At 40.4% G+C, this 19,831-nt stretch overlaps 2 protein-coding genes across 5 annotated transcripts in view; both read right to left on the reverse strand.

Moving 5' to 3' along the window:
- Positions 1 to 939: 939 nt before the first annotated feature.
- Positions 940 to 15,574, reverse strand: cdca2 (cell division cycle associated 2). Of its 4 annotated transcripts, none has more exons than XM_067602984.1 (15): positions 15,223 to 15,574; positions 14,559 to 14,748; positions 14,216 to 14,352; positions 11,774 to 11,939; positions 11,210 to 11,364; positions 10,601 to 10,765; positions 8,966 to 9,095; positions 7,833 to 8,164; positions 7,406 to 7,457; positions 7,224 to 7,298; positions 6,678 to 6,814; positions 6,433 to 6,495; positions 6,125 to 6,193; positions 2,834 to 2,999; positions 940 to 2,634 (listed from the first exon to the last, which is right to left on the reverse strand). In XM_067602984.1, the coding sequence occupies exons 2-15, from the start codon at positions 14,746 to 14,748 to the stop codon at positions 1,661 to 1,663; spliced, it is 2,811 nt and encodes a 936-aa protein (XP_067459085.1). In that variant the 5' UTR covers positions 15,223 to 15,574; the 3' UTR covers positions 940 to 1,660. The 4 variants fall into 4 exon arrangements, with proteins under 4 accessions (XP_067459085.1, XP_067459078.1, XP_067459059.1 ...); XM_067602977.1 differs by having other exon boundaries at positions 6,433 to 6,498; XM_067602958.1 differs by having other exon boundaries at positions 6,125 to 6,196; positions 6,433 to 6,498.
- A 2,466-nt stretch (positions 15,575 to 18,040) lies between these two features.
- sema4c (sema domain, immunoglobulin domain (Ig), transmembrane domain (TM) and short cytoplasmic domain, (semaphorin) 4C) overlaps positions 18,041 to 19,831 on the reverse strand; it is a 94,740-nt gene continuing 92,949 nt past the window's right edge. Inside the window, exon 17 of the mRNA XM_067602997.1 lies at positions 18,041 to 19,322. The gene's annotated coding sequence lies outside the window, so the exon portion shown is untranslated. The remainder of the gene's footprint in view (positions 19,323 to 19,831) is intronic.

Genomic DNA, 19,831 nt, shown 5'->3' on the forward strand with positions numbered 1-19,831 from the left:
CACAGAAAACACACCACCACCTCCACCAAGACCCTGCACCCGCGTGTATAGAGGTGCAGCAGTTTGGCTTAGCACTCAAACAATAAAACAGCTTATTCACTGAGACACTCTGAGTTACCAGTTTTAAAATCAGACAGGGGCACATGATGCCATGAAAAAAACACAAACAAACGGAAATACACACAGGCCTTAGGTGATTTCAGCTCAGCATTAAAATCCAACAAAAACCCCTTTGACACAAATGAATGTGCATCCATGAAATTAGTTCCTCTCCTGATGACCACATCAGTTCTCATGACTTCTTTCATCTCCTGAAAATAGTTTCTCAAGTTGACACATGAACAGGCTACTTGTAGTTCCTCACAGCTGCCACCAGATGGCACAGTAGCCCCACTGCATCAACAAAGAGCTATATCACTGGCTGTGTGTCTGTCCATCCGTCTTCCAGTGGGAATACAGAAAAGACCTTGGCACACACAGTAGGAGCCAAAAACCTCTGGTGTCCTTCAGCCAAGTGACTCTGATGTAAAAGGAGGGAGTCAATTACCCCGTGATGGATAGATTACAGTCATGCATCATTCTGGGAGCCAATTTTCCTATGTGAACTGAATTTGAAACTCAATTTGTTACCTCTCTCTCAGTTCCTCTCTGACAGATGGATGGAGCCAGTACGGAGGAGCTGATTTGAATTTGTGACTGGCAGAGGTTAGAGGTCAATTTACTTCCAGACATTTGGCTGCATTCAAAATGTAGATCAGGTATGTAGTGACGCATTCAGTTATGGCAAAAGGTCTTTATGTGGAAGGAAAGCTACTGTACTTCCTGAACTGACCACATAGCTGAAACTTCAGATTTGTGAAGATAATGGCTGTTTAACTAATTGGATGAATTCCTTCAAAATTAGTCTAAATGATGTATTTAAATGAAGACAATTTGATCTAATAAAGTGTCCATACAGGCAAGCAAATCATTTAATCTGAATCAAAACGAAGTTTTTTAGACATTTCAGGAAACTCCTTGAGAAGAGACAAATTTATTTCTAATTTGAAGACATTTTCAATGAGGCCGCTGCAGACGGGGAACTCTTCTGGACATTTTCTGTATGTGAACAGTTTGGATCACTGAAGAAAAAAAAAAAAAAAAAAAACATACTGCAGTGAACACAAATAAACAATTATTCAAACCCATGAATTTGATTTCTCTGTGTGAGGCACATTTTCTGCCTCTATTACTATTCTATTATTCCAGTAACCTCTAGCCTTGTCTGACAGATTGTGAATGCAGTACAGCCTCTTCATCTATCCACAAACACAAGATATTGACTCAGAGATGCTCGATCCAGTGACTTTGGAGAGTGAGACTGAAGAGGCACTGTGATTACCAGCTGAGTGGTTGGATATTGATTAGGAGGTGGTCAGCAGAGATGATTGGGCTCTCAGTGTATTGACTGGCTTGGTTAGGGAAACTGGATACAAATTACTGGTCAGCTCTAATAATTCACAGGGAACAAAAGCATTAATGTTTTCTGCTAATATAAAACAGACTGTAGTTTGGAAAATCATTCCATTCAATTTTAAGAAAATGTATGACGGTGCAATGAATGTATTAATCTTAGTTCTGGTTATAGGCAGACAGTGTCCCATGTTGTCAGTGTAAAGTCTCATGAAGCGTTGTGTTGAATCTCCTCTGGGAGTAAAGGCTGGACAGGTAGGGCGGTACAAAGTCGGCGGCTGCGGGTCCTCCTGTGGGCCTCTTTATTGGAGTCAGGGGACGTCCGAGGCAGCCAGACGAGACCTGTGCTGTTCTCTGCATTGCTCTTGTTCCTCAGACTGCGCCGGACTGAGCGCTGCCCTCTAGTGGCCACAGGTTTGAACACATCCTCAAAATTAAAGTCAGCCTGCCAGGGGGCAAGGTCCAAATTGGCTACTTCCCCCTCTTCCTGGCTATCAGCGCTTGACCCGTTGTTTTCCTGCTGGCTTGCCGCTTCATCTCCCTTCTGCTCCACAGCATGATTCCCCTGCTCTGGTAGGAGTGAGCTGTACATAGAGCTCCTCCTGCCTCTTTGTGTACCCTTGGTCTGCTTGTCTTTACTCTGTGCTGACTCTGCTGGCACACTCAAACTGTTGGATTCTTCACATAAAGGTGGGCAGGCTGAGGTGGGAGCATCTAGACTAGCATGACATTCTGATTTCCCATCTGAGTCTGTGCAGGGTGTGTCAGCAGATGTCTGGACATAAAGTTCTTCAGTGTCTACTCCCTCCTGTTCAGGTACCGTTTGTTTCAGTGAGGTTTCTGTTGACGCCTCTAGATTTGTTGAGGTTTTGTCTTCACAGTGCTCGCCTCTCTTCTCTCCAGTCTGGTCCTGAGGCTCCTTGCCGAGCAGGTCACCATCTGAAACACTGACCTTCCTCCTCTTTAATCCTCTGACCCTTGGCCCCGACAGCCTCCTCCCCTTCACTCTGGTGCTTTCTTTACTGGAGTTGGGAGATGTGACTGAGGCTTCTGGAGGAGTTTCTAAGGCGTTTGTCGCAGTGATGTCACTTATCTCTTGAGCGTCATAAGCCATTTCAGTCATGGGGTCATTGGTGACTGATTCTCCCACTTCCAGAGTCAGGTGTGGCTCCTGATTTGGGGCTGGTAAGAGAAATAAGGACAAGACGAATAAAAATGACATTCTACCAATCACTGCTGGCTTTCACAACTAACTTTTAAGGAATCAAAAATAAGTTTAGTGATCAACAAAGTTTTCTTTCCCAAACAACACAGACGCAAAATCCATGATTGTTACTTTTAGAACTCAAAGATAAAGTTGGTTAGTGTCTGCATGTTTTACCTGTGCAGCTGTTAGTGGCAGCCAGCTGTGCTGCTGGAGACTGGCTGATGAAGGACAGCCTCTCGGTGATGGGGCTGAGGGTTGGGTTCTTGGACGCATATTCCCGAGAGCCATATAGGGAGCGGTTTACCTCCTTGTTGAACCGACGTGTTGCTGTGGCAGTCATCTGTGGAAAGACAATCTGCCTTGTTATAAAGGTTTGTACTGATATTTTAGACCAATATTAACTCTTATTAGCTGGTTGACATCCAGCTCTGATGTGATACAGAGTGATTATTTAATGTACCCTTAATCAATACTATATGAATATAATTACACTGATTTGATTCTTGACAACATCTTCAACAAGTCAGCAAAATTTCAAACATGTCACACAAGTCTTCTTGAGTGTACCATGCTTTACTGACCTCACCAAACAACATGTCTTAATTTTAATGGGCTTGCATTGACGCTCACACTGGTCTGCAAATGCAATTTTCTGTAGTTGTCCCAGTAATATTTGTTGTTAAAGTGTACTGAAATAGTATATCACATGACATGGTTAAGCTACATTTGAGTAAAAAAACAAACAAACAAAAAAAAAGGTTATAAATGCAGTTGCAACAACAATACTTTCCACTCGTATCTCGTAACTATTCTAATAATCTGTTAACTCTCCCTGCTCTTTTATCTGTTTCACTCTGCGGCTGTCTCTTTTCACTGTGAATTGAGTGTTTTGTCAGATCGATGGTTATTTGGACTTTAACTGTGTGCTCTCCCTCAAGCCTCTATACACCTTTTTCCTGCCTCTTTCCCGGTTGATGATCATGGAGGCTGCGGTGGAAATTGTAAATGAAACTTTTGACAGCATTTTAGTTGCAAATTCATTATTGATCATTTGTGATGTGAAAAAGTAAAAAAAAAAAAAAAATAATAAGTTTGCCATCCTGGTATTAGTTCAGTCATAAAATCCAAAAAAAAAAACCGTCTTTCCTGCTGGCTGCTGACAGTGCTGTCAGCCGGAGAGTCAATCACACTGGATGGTAGAGACGCTGGTACGCGTCTGTTTAAACAGGGGAGCGTCAGAGCTCGGAGCAGGAAAGACAGTCTCACTCCACTGTGTTGCGCTGCTGTCCTCTGCTTCCATCATCTTGCACCCATTCATTCTGTACAAGCAATGGCCAATGGGGAAACTCCAACACTCGGCGGACCGACCAACGGTGTAACTTCATCTCTCACGGACAACTGTGGTTATAGGGCTGATCTGTGGCCGGTCCAGCCAACAATTAGGAAACTTGACCACTGCATTTGCAGGAATATTAAAAAAAAAAAAAATCCATCATGTAGTGCTATACTTTTACTCTCAGTGATGTGATGTCAAGTTCATGCGTTGTCTTTTCCTCATCCGGATACAAAGATGTGATCATATACAACAAAACAAAAGGTTAAATGCTAATTTAACATGTCAATTAAATCCCCCAACGATCCTTTCAGTACTGTGGATAGCGCCACTTGGCAAGAGATGCATACTTCATTTTATTCTCTAATGCTCAACAACACCAGAGTGAGCTGAGAGCACAAGCGAGAGAGAGCAGCTGTGGTCAAGCAAGCTAGAGAGTGAATGAAGAGAGTGAGAGGCTGTAACAGGAACAAAGCCGTGAATCAGATAAAACATTTTCTGATTTTTTCACAGTGGTGTGAAAAAAATGTTCTAAAGCACAAAAAAACACACCCATACCTACACACAAGCCTGCAGGAAGGTGCAGCATTGCTGGATTTTGTGTGATTGCAGCCGAAGCAAATGCTTATCCTGTCTGCTGTGGCCTCTCTGCTCTGTGTGTGTGTGTTTAGCTCAGTCCCGCCCTCAGTCAAACAGACACACAGACAGCAGAGGAGCAGCACACAGCATCACTCTGCACACAGCAGAGGAGAGACAGAGAAGCAGGGGAAACAATGAAGCACATAAAAAAACCTGACATAACCTGGTTGCCTCGCTACAAGTTCCGACCTTACACCTTGCGCGCTATTATTGGTTGGGGGCTACACAACCACTGCCCAAACATTGACACCCAGAAACTTTCCGAACACAGCAAAATAATAAGAAAATACACTGCCACACACTTCTAGTGGGTCATAAGTGTTGACAGAGGGATTACATTTGTAAATCTATACATTGTTTTTTTTTTTAGGAAAATCCTGTACATCCTGCAAAATCCTTTAAAGTTAATCAGCTCTGATCATATTGTGAAATCGTTTCACTGCAAAGTTATTTGAATAACGTGATTGACAGCAACCTATTTAGACTGATACAAACTACAAAGCTGTAAGAGGAGTCACACTGAAAGCTCAGTAAATTGACCATTGTTACAGCTCCAGCTATCCAGACAGCATACTGCCTACAAATAACTGGCTTCATGTACAGGGAAATATACTGGAAACTACAAACTACCTGCGGTAATTTTACACTGAATAATACTATTTGGACTGATGAGAGTAGTTAGCGAAAAGCACATTATCGTTATGTGCACTCATTTGGATTGACCCATTCATTAATTAATCTTGTCCTGAAGGGCTTAAAGGATAAATTTGATACATAGCCTGTATTTTTCTTATTGTCAGTATATTCCACGCAAAGATCAAAACCAACAATGAATTGATCTTAGTAACTAGTATTGTCTGTTTATCCAAAGTGTGATATAGCTCCTCCGCGCAGTAGACCTCCAATGTTGTCTAAAAACTATGAAATATACATGTCAATGAGCCACACTGTTGCACTGGGTGAAAGTGTCCTTCATTACCGTGAGCATGCGCGCGCACACACACACACACAGTAGTTTATTTTGAGTAAATCCCACATTCACGGTCCTGCTGCCAAGAATACTTACTAGAGCAGCAAATCCACTGCTAAAAATACCCCCCCCCCCCACAATTTACTCCTGATTGGGTAATGTTTACTACAACTATAGTGCCATGCTAGGGAATTATTCAGGCTTTTAAAAAAAAACAAAACAAAACATATTTGTGACGTGTTTTAAATATTGACGTCTTAGAATTAACTTTAAGAATTAATTTGATTGTATTATGGCATTCCAATGATTTATAATCATATAGTCAGCATGATAAATCTGTGTAGGGGCAACACTAGAGTTTATGACTTATACACACGGTTCTTTTCCTCAACTGCAGCAAAGTAAGTTGTCGTCAGATTGCACAGCTATCAGCTCCATGACTGCCTCTCAGAAAGACCTGTCTGCAGATCCCTCTGTGAAGAGGTGTAAAAAGAAATCAAACGAGCAGACTCGGCCAACTCACCTTCATCTTCCCAGAGGCCGACTTGGCAGCAGAGCGTGTCGACCTCTTCACCGGTTCACTCTCCTCTGGCTGCTGGGGGAACAGAGAGTTGGCATGAGGATACATTACATAGACTGTCTCTCTGCCACACTCTCTCATGGAAAGTGGATATCTTCAGATGTGATTAAGTTTAGATCCAGTGGAATTAAACAACAGATTAGATGGGAGCATGTTATGACCCCGATATTATTAAAAAGACAACCTCATCTGGTAAATGGAGATTTCTACAAGGGAGATCAAGATGAGGGCAGTTTGAGGTAATAGCAGACCTTTCTCTTTCGACTGCTGGAGCGAGCTGGAGCCTCAGTGGCAGATTCACTCTTTGGTCCTGACTGCAATGGGAGAAATTTAAAAGTTTTTGGTGTATGAAATGGAAATTTCACAGTACAGGAGTCTATAGAGCATAGTATTAATTACACTGGCAACAGATGTTGCTAAAATATATCTTGTGCACCCACAGTGACCTATACAAGGAAGAAAAAAAAAAAAAAAAAAAGCTATAATGGAGGCAGACCTTTTTCCTTCGGTTGCTAGATCTGGTTAGGGCTAGAGCTTCAATATCCGCTTCAAGTTGCCTCTCCTTCCCTGGCAAAGATACAGGCTCATCCAGGGTGTCCATCTGGGTGTTTGTGCTTGGTTTAGTCACAGACTCTGAGGAAAAAACCTATAATATTACAGCTGAAATGACAACTGTTTGTCACCTGTCGGTAACATGAATTCTGTGGGTTAGCATGGTAAATAGTATGAAACACTCACTAAACGTATAAAAAGGGTATTGTACTATCTTTGATACTTGCAGTGGTAGAACGTGTGGTTTTTCATTTTGACCTCCCTGATATTTAGCTGTTTCTATACTTGCAGTCTGGCAATTGGCTTGGTTTCTTAGACTGACTTCAGAATGAAAAACCTGAGCTGTTCAAGCAACACACAACAAACCTAAATATAATTTCTGTTAAGCCTTATAGCTTGATACATGAAAGAAAGGAAAAGGTGTAGAAGAGGAGCAATGAAGACATACAATGACAATGAAAGTGATAACGGAAGTATTACAGTAGTTCACCTGTCAGAATCTGAGAAAGAGACTCCTCGTGGAAAGCAGTGTCTAAATTCAACGGCTGGGTGTCCCACATAAGTCCTGAAAATGTGACAAATGGAAATAGCTGTTATACAAACTGTGGTTGACTGCCTGCTACTACAGACAAGACGCTATAACTCTCAGAATCAATAAACTGAATCATCAACCTGTATCAGTCGCCCCTGCAGAGTCAATCTCCTCCATTGAAGGGAAAACAATCTAAGAGCAGGAAATAGAAGAAACCGTCTGTTCAATTATGACTTTAACACATACAATCTAGACCAGATAGTGGGGTCATATATTGTGGGATAGGCCCCTAACAGTACAGTACATGTCCTTGTAATAATCTGATGTCCCTGAATCCATGTACCCACCAATTAACAGTAAACCTGCCCTTCTCCCACACCAAGGATTCACTTAGAGATGTAAGTAATGTGGGATTTAAATCTAATTTAACGATCACATATGTCTTCAGAACTGTCTGCAGTTGTAACTTCAAACTATACTAAGAAAAAAATGAGATTGGGCAGACAAAAAACAAATAGATAACAGAAACTTTGCTAATCTGAAAAACAACACTGGCACCATGGCTACCTTTCCATCCTTCTCCTCACTGTCCTCTCCCACAGACTGCATTCTGTAGCTGCAAGGCATCACAAGCGTAGGGGAGGCACCAAACACAGTGGGGCTGCTGAGGTCTGGCTGAGCTTGTGGGGTCTGGGGTTCACCCTTCTGTGGTGTCTTCAGCAGCGAACGCAGCTTTAAGCTCCCACCTGGCGTGAGGGCTCTGGCCGGCGTGCCCCCCTTCTGTAACGGGGTACTGGGAGGCAGGTTTTTATCAAAGAACTCCGGAGAGAGTGGACCTCCAAAACGCACCTGCTTCTTCTTCTTCTTTACTGTGGAGGTTACAGAGGAACCATCCTCTCCTGCACAGACAGGAAAACCTTGAATGCATAAATAAGCCATTTTCCTATTGCAGGCACACTGATAACACAATATATGGAGAGGCAGGAAACAAAGCTAATTGCTGTCAACTCCTACACTGTCTACTTAGATCTTGGTGTGTTATTAATATTTGGGAAAACATCTTACTGAAAACATCAAAAGAGACAAGCTGATTAACAATTGATTTATAGTTAAGGGTGCCTGCAAGTTTAATGAACATAGATTCAAGGTTTTAAGACATTTTCATGCCAATTAGAGAGGAAAATATTAAAAGAAACTCAAAACAGAAATTGATCAGAAGATATTTTGTATGACCTACCTGAATTTTATAGCTTAACTGAAGATATAATCCACTGTAGTTAACTGTATGTGGGACATTTAAGTACTATCTGGTTGCATATTAGGGAATTATTCCTATACATTTGACAAGTTGCAGCATTTTCACACAACTAGAAAAAACCTTTACAGGGGGAAAGACATGAGCTGAATTTGCTAATGCAAGTACGAGAGTTTGTGAGTGATGGACGCTGATCCCTACACTGCACAGCTGGCCTAATATTTACTACCTATAATGGCATTTCATGTAACACATCTGGTGTTCTCTGATACAGAAAGCTCAAACAATGTTAAACATGAATTTCTTTGAAAATACAACTTTGCCAGTCTCCAGCAATGAGGAATGGATTCACTGCATCAATTTTAGCTCTGTGCTTTTTTTAATCCAAGCCTCAAAGACAGGCCAGTTACTGGAGCATGGCCCACCAAGAGCAGTGTGTGTTTACCTGTGGGCTTCATCTCCAGCAGAGAGGGGAGAGAGGGGATGTGGAATGGGGAGGCAGGCAGAGCTGGTGATGCTGCTATAAGGTCATCAGGCGGTAGTCGCCTGGGGCTTTGGAGTTCAAACACGCTGTCCTGTTGAGAGATGAATACATGAGATCCCTCATTCTGTTGGACTGTAGTTCAAGTAACTTCACAGAACAGGTTAAGTAAGAGTGAATGCTAGTGCAAAATTTCTGATACAAACATCAGTTTCAGTACATAGACTCTGAAAGGATACTGTGTGTGAACTGATCTTAACCCCCTATTTAATATCTTCTCTTGCAATATTCTAAACTGATCTGCTGATAAAAAAAGTGCTGAATATGTCTACATCTTGTTGTGAGGACCTTTTAAAAAAAGCCCCTGAACAACAGCTGTCAGCACTGAGCAGAAAGCCTTTCTTTTAGCTAATGATCTGTTGTTGCCTGCATGACCACACATGGTGAGTACTTGGCAGCACTTGGCTGAAGGAGGAAACTGTCAGTTTGGCCCTGCTCTCAAGCAGGACAAAAACACTGCAGGTCTGTGGTGTTAGCAAGAGTGTGCTATACCAAGCCTGTGGGCAAAAGCCTTCAATGTTTATTCAGAAATTAATGTGCTTGGTTTGTTAACGTTACAATTATCACGTCACTTGTCTCAGGATGTTTAAAAATGTTTGCTTGAAATCTGATTGTGCTGTCGATCGCTGTTGTTGATGTTTTTTTGTACCACATGTGAATCGTAGTAAAGTCATTCTGTGACTCAAATAGCATAGTCAAAGTGGAAGCCCTTGTGGGTCATAGCAAAAATCACTAAAGCACCCTTTCACACATGCAGTCTATTCTTAAATGTTCAGGAACATTTCCTGCATGGAGTCATGTGTGAATGGGAGCAGAGATCAATATTCAGAAAAACCCGTACAGCCAATTTCCCACCTCAAGACCTCATAACATTTCAGGGAAAATGCTGGTACAGCTGTGTTGTGAATGAAAGCAGTAACATTTCAGGGACAAGTGTCTAAGGGTTAGGACGGTCTAACTAAATACGCTTTCATGTGGAGCGAGTGAACCAATCACAAGACTTGACGTGTGGGTGATGTACTGAGAGTTGAGCGGTGCTTGGTTTTGTCTTGTCTGTTTTCAACGTGGCAGCCGCGTCACAAACTTTCTCATATTACGGCTAAACAGTACACTAAAATATGTTGCTGGAAACATTTGAGGTGAGAAATAGGCAATGTAGTAACAGAATCTTGATTTATATTTGATCTGCCTCGTTTGAAAGTTTGGTCTGAATTAGATGAGTTTCGTCCTCTTCTTCTGTTGAGTTTTATGGCAGTTGGCATCCATAAATGTTGCATTACCGCCATCTGCTGGACTTTCCCTTGCCCAAGTGTTCCTGTATTGCCATGTAATATGTGAGAAGGCGCAAGACGGAAATGTTCCTGAATGTAGCTGCATGTGTGAATAGTGAAAATCATTAGCGGTGCCCGAAAGGTTATTCCAGTAATTTACTGGGAACTACGTGTGAAGGATGCTTTAAAGTCTGCATTCATTTTTCTGTGATTCACTTGTATTTTTTGTGTGTGCATATGTGCGTTGCAGTCTGGATTAAGACCTAACCTGTTGGTTGTTGGTAGGTGAACAGGCCTGAAGCTCAGGGAACACGCGTGGCTCAAAGTCAACATGGACGGGTGGGGAAATAAGAACAGCTTGGGCCTCTTCCACAGTCTCACTTGATGGCAGTGGTCCTTTTGTCACAGTTTGTGTCACTGGGTCTGCATCCTCCTGCGGACATGATTAAGGGATTCCCACTGCTTTTATTCTGCTGCACTGCACTACAACAGCATGAAAACTACTACTGTGCTTACAGAAAATACAAATTTACCAAACTGCTGTTTCAGTGCTTTGAGTGATACAGACAGTTTAAAATCTTGATGTGGTACTTTACAGAACACAAGTAGAAGATCCAACAAGCAAAATGATGGAAAAAGATGTGATAATAAATAAACAAACCTCAATACTCAGAACTTAAATCAAACTCTGTTTGCTTGAGAGTACTTGTTTTTCTTTCTGGATGCTTGCAGTCAAAAAATCCCTTGTAGCACTGAGATCTCCCATTTGTAAGAGTTAAAAATAATCAGCGGATTCAATGTAAGCCAAGTACGGAGAGGTACAACATTTTTGTTAAATTATTAACAGCAGTCAAGTAAGTACATGGTCAGAGTGTACCTCCTGCTCCTTGAAATTCAAGTGGAGGATAGGAGTTCTGGCCTCTCTAATCTCGACCTTACAGCCTTCGAGGGGGCCCACGCGCCTCCTTTTGCTGGGCGTGGGCGTCATCATTGGTGGGAGGTTCTCTTTTCCTCCATCAAGGTTTTTCCCATCTGAGAGGAAAGAATCAACCCATCAAAAAGACATGTTATGAAAACATACAAAAACAAATGGGACTTGGGGACACCTCAGTTGAATTAGAAAAAAAAATCTCACATCAAATAACCATTTAAAAAAAAAACCCCAAAAAAACACAGCTTGAAAAACAACTAGAAGAAACTTGATCAAAGGCAAGGAGATAAAGTAAAACTTGAGCAACAAACAGCTTAGAAACCAGCACATTGAAGAGGCTGACCAAGATGTGACTGCTGAGATGCTAAGATGTTGTCAGAGCTTATACCATGCTATGCATTAATCCATTGCTTTTGAACAGTGCCTCCAGACATCATAAAGAAATCCTAGTGGCATAGATCCTTGTTGAGAAATGAAACTATTAATCCTGTGGCAATGAGGCAGCCTCACCAGACAGATAATCTCTTGTCTTGATGCATCCTCCAGTGCTGTTGTCCTGCCTTGGCATCGGATCACAGACCTCAGTCTCCTCCACATCCATCAGGCTCTGGAAGGAAGCCATCTTCTGCCTCAGTGTGGAAGCGACCCGGGGAAGGAAGGGGCTACTTTTGACAAGCTGAGAGATGAGACAGCAAAAACAAACATATCTGTTCAGTGATGCAGCTTGACAGGTCATAGACTTCTGAAATTACAAAAGTGGTATTACTGAATGGCATCACATCTATCACATACTCCCTCCACATACACAATCTAGGAATATTATGGTTTACTTTGCTGTGTGTCATCTAACAGGAAAGTCACAGTGAGTCAGATGCTTGAGAATATTCTGTCCTTACCATTCACACAAGAATAAAAGAATACTTTCCATCAAGCGACATTTGACCCAAAATATATCCCTTTAGTATCAGACACACCAGAGGCAGACTTGAAAATTGTAGCTTTTCACAGTACCAAAAGACGCTAGACAAACACTTAAAGTCTGCGTAAAGGAAAATCAGATGGCGGCTTCGGCTTCAGCACCGGCTGTGCGGCTGGGAGTCGCCGGCCAGAGGGAGAGCATTTGCCAGGCAGCGCTTCACCAAACAGCTCAGCTTGAGAGGCATTCTGCTCCGAGGGTGACGGCCACCATGAAGCCACCATGGACTTTCCAGCAGAGAAATGAGGAACGTTAAGTGAACCAAACTCAGTTTAACATAACAGTGATTGGCGAACAGTGATCATCCATATTGCTTGCCTTACACCCACAAACAAGGCCCATTTTAAATTGTGTATTTGTATACCGGAGTTTGGTACAAGTGTTATCGACTGTTCAGTTGGGCCGTGCTTTCAGCACCTTCAGTGGACCCCCCAGTGTTTCAGTGCAGAGAATACTGCTCATTTTTCCACTATTTTAAAACCTAATTTTATATCCTTGGTGATTTTTTTTAATCATTCAAATTTGGCTCGGTGGTTAATTACACATTTTTCTGTGGTGTGACAAACTCAGAACAGATATTTATTATTGCTTTACACAGACTTTAAACCACTTCTGCAGCATAATCCACTTCTCTACTGTCCATTATATGCTCATCATGCTCCAAACATGCACAGTTTTGTCAATATATAGCTTCCATTAGGATCCTTATCCTTAGCACAAGCCATTTGTGCCAGCAAACAGGCTGATGCTATTGGTTTAAGCTTTTTTGTGCCCACCTCCATCCCTTCATTTGTCAGAAACACGCCATCTTAGCCAGTGAGAGCTAGGATAAGAGAGATGTGTATTTAAAAATTGAGACTATAGACAGCTTTATAGCTATGTAGATAAATATTCTGGTGTAAACAAACCTTTAACAGCATCAGAAAACATCAATAAGTTAGACTTAGCTCTTTTCTATTGTTAGTCCCAAATAAACAACTTGTCAAACATATTTTGGTAGAATGATGACATTCCAAAATATACTGAGAATTACGATGGATGACAGAAGTGGATTATCTTATAGGAGTGGTTTGAGAAGATTCTATTGGAGTCTAGTGAATACTTTTGTTATGCCATGAAAACTTGTTACTAGGCTAATTGGTCTACATGTTGGGCAGAATTCAGTGTCTCTGCTACAGTCATTCACACTGTCACAGCGGGTGCGCCATCATTTTCTGTTCTGCTCCTTTCATTAAGCTAATGTTGATGCATAAAGGTACTGTCGATATCAACACTTGATAGGTTCGGATAATGGCTGCACACAGCAGTTTTAGTGTTGTTTGTAAGGTCTGTATCTGCACACAATATCAGTAAACCTACACAAGCTACTGTAGGTTAAATGTGTTAGAGTAGTCACTGACATGATGGCGCATCTGCCCTCAGGTCAGGATATGGTAATAATTTTACTGAAGCTGATGTGCAGTTCAATGAGGTGTGTTTACAAGGGGCTCTGTTTACATGAAGCAAATTACTTTTTTTTTAATATAAATCAAACATGCATTGCAGACAGAGGGCAAGTAAGTGCAAGCTTCACATTAAATATTTATTAAATAATTATCTCACTGTGTGCCTGTATGTAATTAATGTGTGAATGTGGTACCGGAGCCAAAGGGCTGATCTGATCTCAACTCATCTGTCATCTGGTGAGGCCCTCGGGAGTTCTGTTGACAGCAAGTTTTGTATAAGAGTGCACATATATGGATATGTGGATGTGCAACACTGTATGCACAACTATATGTATTGTGACAGTGACAGTATTTGTGTGTTTCTCAGAGAAAGGATGTTGTGTACAGTATAAATAGTATACACCACCTTCAATATTGACCACCGAGAACCAACCAAAAGCCACTGTATGTAAGGTAAACACTGTCTCACACTCCAATATGATGTGACACATGTGCAAAATTTGCTCAACTGTATCCCTGGAAGCATCTCACCTCTGGAGTTCGGTGGGATGGTGGAGTCTTCATTCTCTGTTGTGCCATGAAGCGGATGAGGGAGTTTGTCTCTGGGGAGCCCCGCACACCAACACTGGACCTCCGCCTCCCCTTTATTTGTGCTACACGAGACTTATCTAAAGCAAGAGAGAAATAAATGCCACTTCAGTAACACCCAAAAGCTGCCATATATAGGAAATACAAACTTCACCACTTTACCTTTACAGTCAATGTAAAGTTTCTCTATATCTGCTAGTGCTTTGTTTACAAATGTGATTGTGCTCACACATTCCTTTTTGGATACTTCAAATCCTAATATTGCAGATTATAGCAGTCCTCTCACCTTTGCGGTTTGATGATATTGGGGTGAAACTCTGGACAGAGATGCCAAACTGAGAAGGTGTGAGCTCGGAAAAATTCAGAGGGGCTGAAATGTCATTTACAACAGGAGGGGAGTCCTCTTCTGAGAAAGGCAACACTTTCAACCTCTGGTCTCCGTCAGTGCCAGCAGTATTCATCTCTGCGGTAGACATCTGCATTTAACAGTTTACGTACATTTGAATACATCTTATTATTCAAGAGCAGCTGAACCACAAACAAATGTGCTGAATGTTAACAGTAGTCAGTCAACTATATTTCCAGAATGCATTGTTTCAATAAGGCTAATCCTTGAAGGCCACGACAGCTAACAATAATATGAATTTAACATTTTGAATGACCAAGATTCATACAAAAAGTTCCCTTGACTTAGCAGGATGCTAATATAGCTAACGTTAGCTGTATACTCCCATTAACATAGGAAAACATGCTAATATTAACTCAAAACGTCCTGCATTTTCCTCATAATAAAGGCTTTTATTTAAGTTAATATCGCTGACTGGTAACTTGTTTAACGTTAGTTTATCATACCAATCTCTTCACAATGGACGTTAGCAACAGTAAGTTAGCAAAAGTAACGCTAGTACTGGAGGTAACGTGTAAATAATGACAGAAAATAAAACACTTACCGTTTACATTTAAGGTAAATTATATGGGTGCCTGATGTTCAAAAAATATATAAAAACACATATGTCGACTATAGTATCATTAAAACGCCACTGATACCTCAATTCATGTTCACGTAAAATGAAAACAGTAAAAAGAAGCAGAGTGATTCAAATCACCCTCCACGCCAGAGCCAGCGGATGTGTATGGATCCCTCCGCGAAAAGGTCAGTAACGCTCAAAAACAACGAACGCTCACACCACTTCAAATACACGCATCGTGTTATCTACTCTTGTTTATACATATGCGAATAAGTATCAGGAGTAATAAATTCACATTTTGTTTTTACATATCGATAAAAATTGAGAAACTGTGTCAATCGTAGGAACTAACTTCCGTACTTCAAGGACCGCAACGGGACCGGAACTCGTTTAATATGAATTGGCCAATAGAAATCTCAGACAGGATATCACGTGTCCTCCAAAACTCAAAGCAGGATAAATGGAGAGCTGCTTGCCTGCACTTGCTTTATTTACTTGTACTTTGTTAAGGGAATATGATAATAATATTAGAGAAGCAGGCTTGTGAATGGAGTGCGGCTAGTTTGATAAGTTCACAAGCAAAACTCTTTGCATTTCATTGAAATTTAAGGACAACAGATTTACTGATGTGCACTTGTGATCAAATCAGTTCCCCATTAGTTTAGATTGATACTGAGCAAACACTGATCCATAGCCAAGGTGCATAGAAAAAGCATGCAAAATCAATCATTCTCATGTTTTGGGGTAAAACTTAAAAAAAAAAAAAAATGATCCAGCTGGACTGGAACCTCGACTGTCCGGCCTCATCTGCTGTTGGCTGTCTTGAAACCAAACAGCTGGGGCTCAACTGCGTCCCTCACAGTCAGTTGGTTCATAGCTGACCTGATGCTCAAAGTTAACACTCCCAATCTGTTTGCCAGACAGGTATCTATTAGCATTTCTCAAAGACAATTTGTCTCATTGGAGATCGTGGCATCCTGTATTGTACTTATTCATTTAAATACTCACCACGGGCATTGTGTCACAAAAGCATGCTTCATGTCCATTCATCTGCTGTTCCTAAAGATTTTTAATGGAGGTAATAGTTGTGATAAATAAAAGTTGGATAACTTGTGATGTTCAGTTGCTCATAAGTGAGACAACCCAAACAGGTGGACAAACTGTGGTCTGCTGCCCCCCCGCACCCCCCCCCCCCCCCCCCCCCCACACACACACAGTCACAAACACACAAAGTTCCTGCTTTTTGGGGGTTTCAGAGTCTGCAGCACAGCTGAGTACACTGAGATCAGATGCGACTGTGAGCCTCTCTCCACAGCTGGGACTGTCTACCACATGACATACGTGGCTTCTTCTGTTGACACCAGGCAAGGCTGTGCACATTGTTGGAAGCTTGACCGTTGTTGTTGTGTGCAGCACAGACTGGGGAAATGAAACTCTAGACATTCACAGGTGAAATAACCCTGCATGTGTCTGAGCTCCTTTCCAAAATGATCAAATAATTAAAAAAATTGTAAGTATTACTGTGACAAAATGGAGAATAAGCAACACAACGATACATGAAGTTTTGGAAACAAAAAGACTTAAAAGTTTTGATAGAATCCACCTATTTATTAGACAATCATCTACTCCTATTGCTAAAATTTGGGGTTGTGAGTTATAATGTTTCTGCACAGGTATTTAAAACTTTCTTTAGGGTTTATAGTTCTCTAAGACCCTTATTTTGTTACAGGAAAAATATTCCAAGTGATTCTATAGTATAACTGTAATTTAAATTAAAACTGTGTCGTCATTTAAGGGGTAACAATCATCAGTGGATGACGCTTGTTACTTGAAGTTACTTGAATTAATTATGTATTTGATGTCATTTCAGAATTGTGTGTAATTGTCAACAAGGCTTAGACTTTCTTTATTCTATTTTTTTTCAGTAGGTTTGGTCAAGTTTGTATCAGTTGAAGGAGAATGTTTCAACAATTTATCCACCGCTTTTATAATCTATTTTGACTTCTCCGCTCGCAGCTAGTTCTCATATACTCTCAATCTAAAAACATAGTTTCTAATGTTAAAGTTGACTCAGGTTGGATTGAGATGTGTCCTTGTGAAGTCAACCTAACATAGCTGGTAGTTTATTGTGTATTGTGACAATAAATCTATTAAACATGATCTTCTCACCTATTTGTAATACTATTACATTACAATATTATTTATTTTCCTCCTAAACACATGTTGATATATATATATTTTTTGTCCTAAACATAACAGCTTAATTATTTCCTGAGATACAACTATCCTTGGTTGCAAATCTCTGCTTTAAATCAGTTAAAATATGGAAACAAAGTCCAGTGTTCACCTTTTAAATTCTTTATGCATTAAAACTGTACTCCAGTTATTTAGAATTCCACCTCCATTAAGTTTGGGGACTCACAAGAGGCAGATTCAAAAAGGAATGATTAAAATTGATGCAGCAGAGGCCAAGATATCCTGGGCCAAGCTCCCAAAAACTTAAGTCCTATATTTCCTATAATGCAACCAGTGGCATATTTTTGTTAAGACCCTCCCTACCTACCTATGTCTTTTCACACCCCTATAGCGTTTTATTATTAACTTGTAACTGTCTCCAAGTCCAAGCAAAGATGACCCCAGTTACATCATCAACCCTGATGACATCACCAGGTTTATTTTCTCAGAATCGGAAAAGCTCCTCCAGAGCCACAGGAGATATTATACAACTGTAGTCAAATGTTGAATAATACTTCTACTAGAAATTGGTGGACTTCCCCTTTAAAAAATAAACTCACACAACTCGTGTATATCTCTATTTTTATTTGTGTATATATACACATATAAAAAATAAGGACATATGTACAATGATAATAAATATCAACATGTTTGTACAAGTGAAATAAGTTACTTAACATACTTTAAAAACAAACATAAAAGATCAATAACAGACGAGCAAAAATGGGGCAAAATAAAATCGGGGTGATACACAATAATACAAATTATAATGCAAGGAAAACAGCAGAACTTAAAGCCTTGTGTGGGGGAAACTGTTATGAGCAAACAAGTAAGAACTGAAGAAGAAATGCACATTAAGTACATCACACATGCATTTTTTTCAAGCTTGAGACCTATTCCTTTAAACATCTTTTTACTTTTTTGCAACATGTTTGATTAGAAAGTAAAGCCTAATTGTTAACAGAAATGTATTGAGATGTAAGCAAGTACCAGTAAAAAAAAAAAAGCTAATGTGTTTTTAGCTTCTGCTTCAGGGGATTTAATACTACTGTATGAAGTGGACACATTCTATCACTGATTGGCTTTAAATCAACAGTTACTTATTTGGTTTTTAGGGGCTGACAAATTAAATAATAGTTAACGTTTTGGTACATTAAGCAGCCTTCATGAAGAGAAGGGATCATGGATCAGGTCCAGCAGATCACTACTGACATGTAAACAGGGAGCAAACAGTAAGTCCATCAGCCTCAAGTCTTTTTTTGCATTTTGCTTGAGGGAAAATGTAGCTGCAGATAAAATATGCAGAAAAGTTGCAGACATCAGCTCAGTGTAGCAAAGTGGACGGACTGCTGAGACTTAAATATCAATCTGAAATCAAATAAAATTAATTTAAGTATTTTAACAAGAACAAAAGCATCTGCAGTCTACTTTGGCTTATCTAAAAGGTGAAGAGGCACAGAAAAAGTAAACATGTTGAAATGCAGCCGTGAATTCCTGTACAACCCTTGAACCATAAAATCAGACATATTTTGTTTTTTTTTCAAAGAGAACATTAGTATTCCACAATGTTAGTGTCTGTAAAAGTCCAAAAATGATCAATCAAAATGATGCACTTCTACAAGGATGATCATATCAAAGATGTAGAGTCCACTTGCAGAGGATCATGCAACACTAGGATGGAGCGCTGATGGCTGAGTACCTCTTCAACCTTGGGATCATTTTCATATTTTACATCTCTCTCAGCACTCTGTACACAATGGGGCATAACAAAGTATATTTGTCCTCCCCTTCCTTCTTGCTGTTCTCCTCTGGTCCCGACAGACACGTCCCAAAAACAAAAACCACCCCTGATGGACAAAGCATAGAAAGAGAGGAAAAAAGACAGACAAGTTAGCTAAATGCCAAAAAGTTAGACCTAATATGACTTCACTTTCCTAGGGTTGACCGTAAAGTTTTCTTGAAATGAGATCAGGAAGTAGGTTATATTTTTTAGGATATCACTGTATCACCATGAGAGTACTTTATATTTAGATCATTAAGTCTGGTGCTTCATGCTAGCACTTAAGCATACCCTACTATGCCATTGTAGGTGACTTAAGAAAAAAAGTAAATGAGAACTTGGAGCAATTGTAAAACAGGCACTTTCGAGTGGGTTATTGGCAGAAAAGGTCTTGTTCACTGGCTGTATTGTGCAAGCAGAACATTTCATCCCAAAATCTTTCTTGGGTCAACTTATTTTGATCCTTGTATGATTGAAACATTTTCTTTTTAATAAAATGCTCTAGTTGTGCGCTTCAGGCAGTGTGATGGGTGTTTTCTTATCTTTTGCCATGAAAGTAGTTTTTCTGATGCACCT

The sequence above is a fragment of the Thunnus thynnus genome, chromosome 2, assembly GCF_963924715.1.
Source record: "Thunnus thynnus chromosome 2, fThuThy2.1, whole genome shotgun sequence".
In the NCBI taxonomy this organism is placed as follows: Eukaryota; Metazoa; Chordata; class Actinopteri; order Scombriformes; family Scombridae; genus Thunnus; species Thunnus thynnus.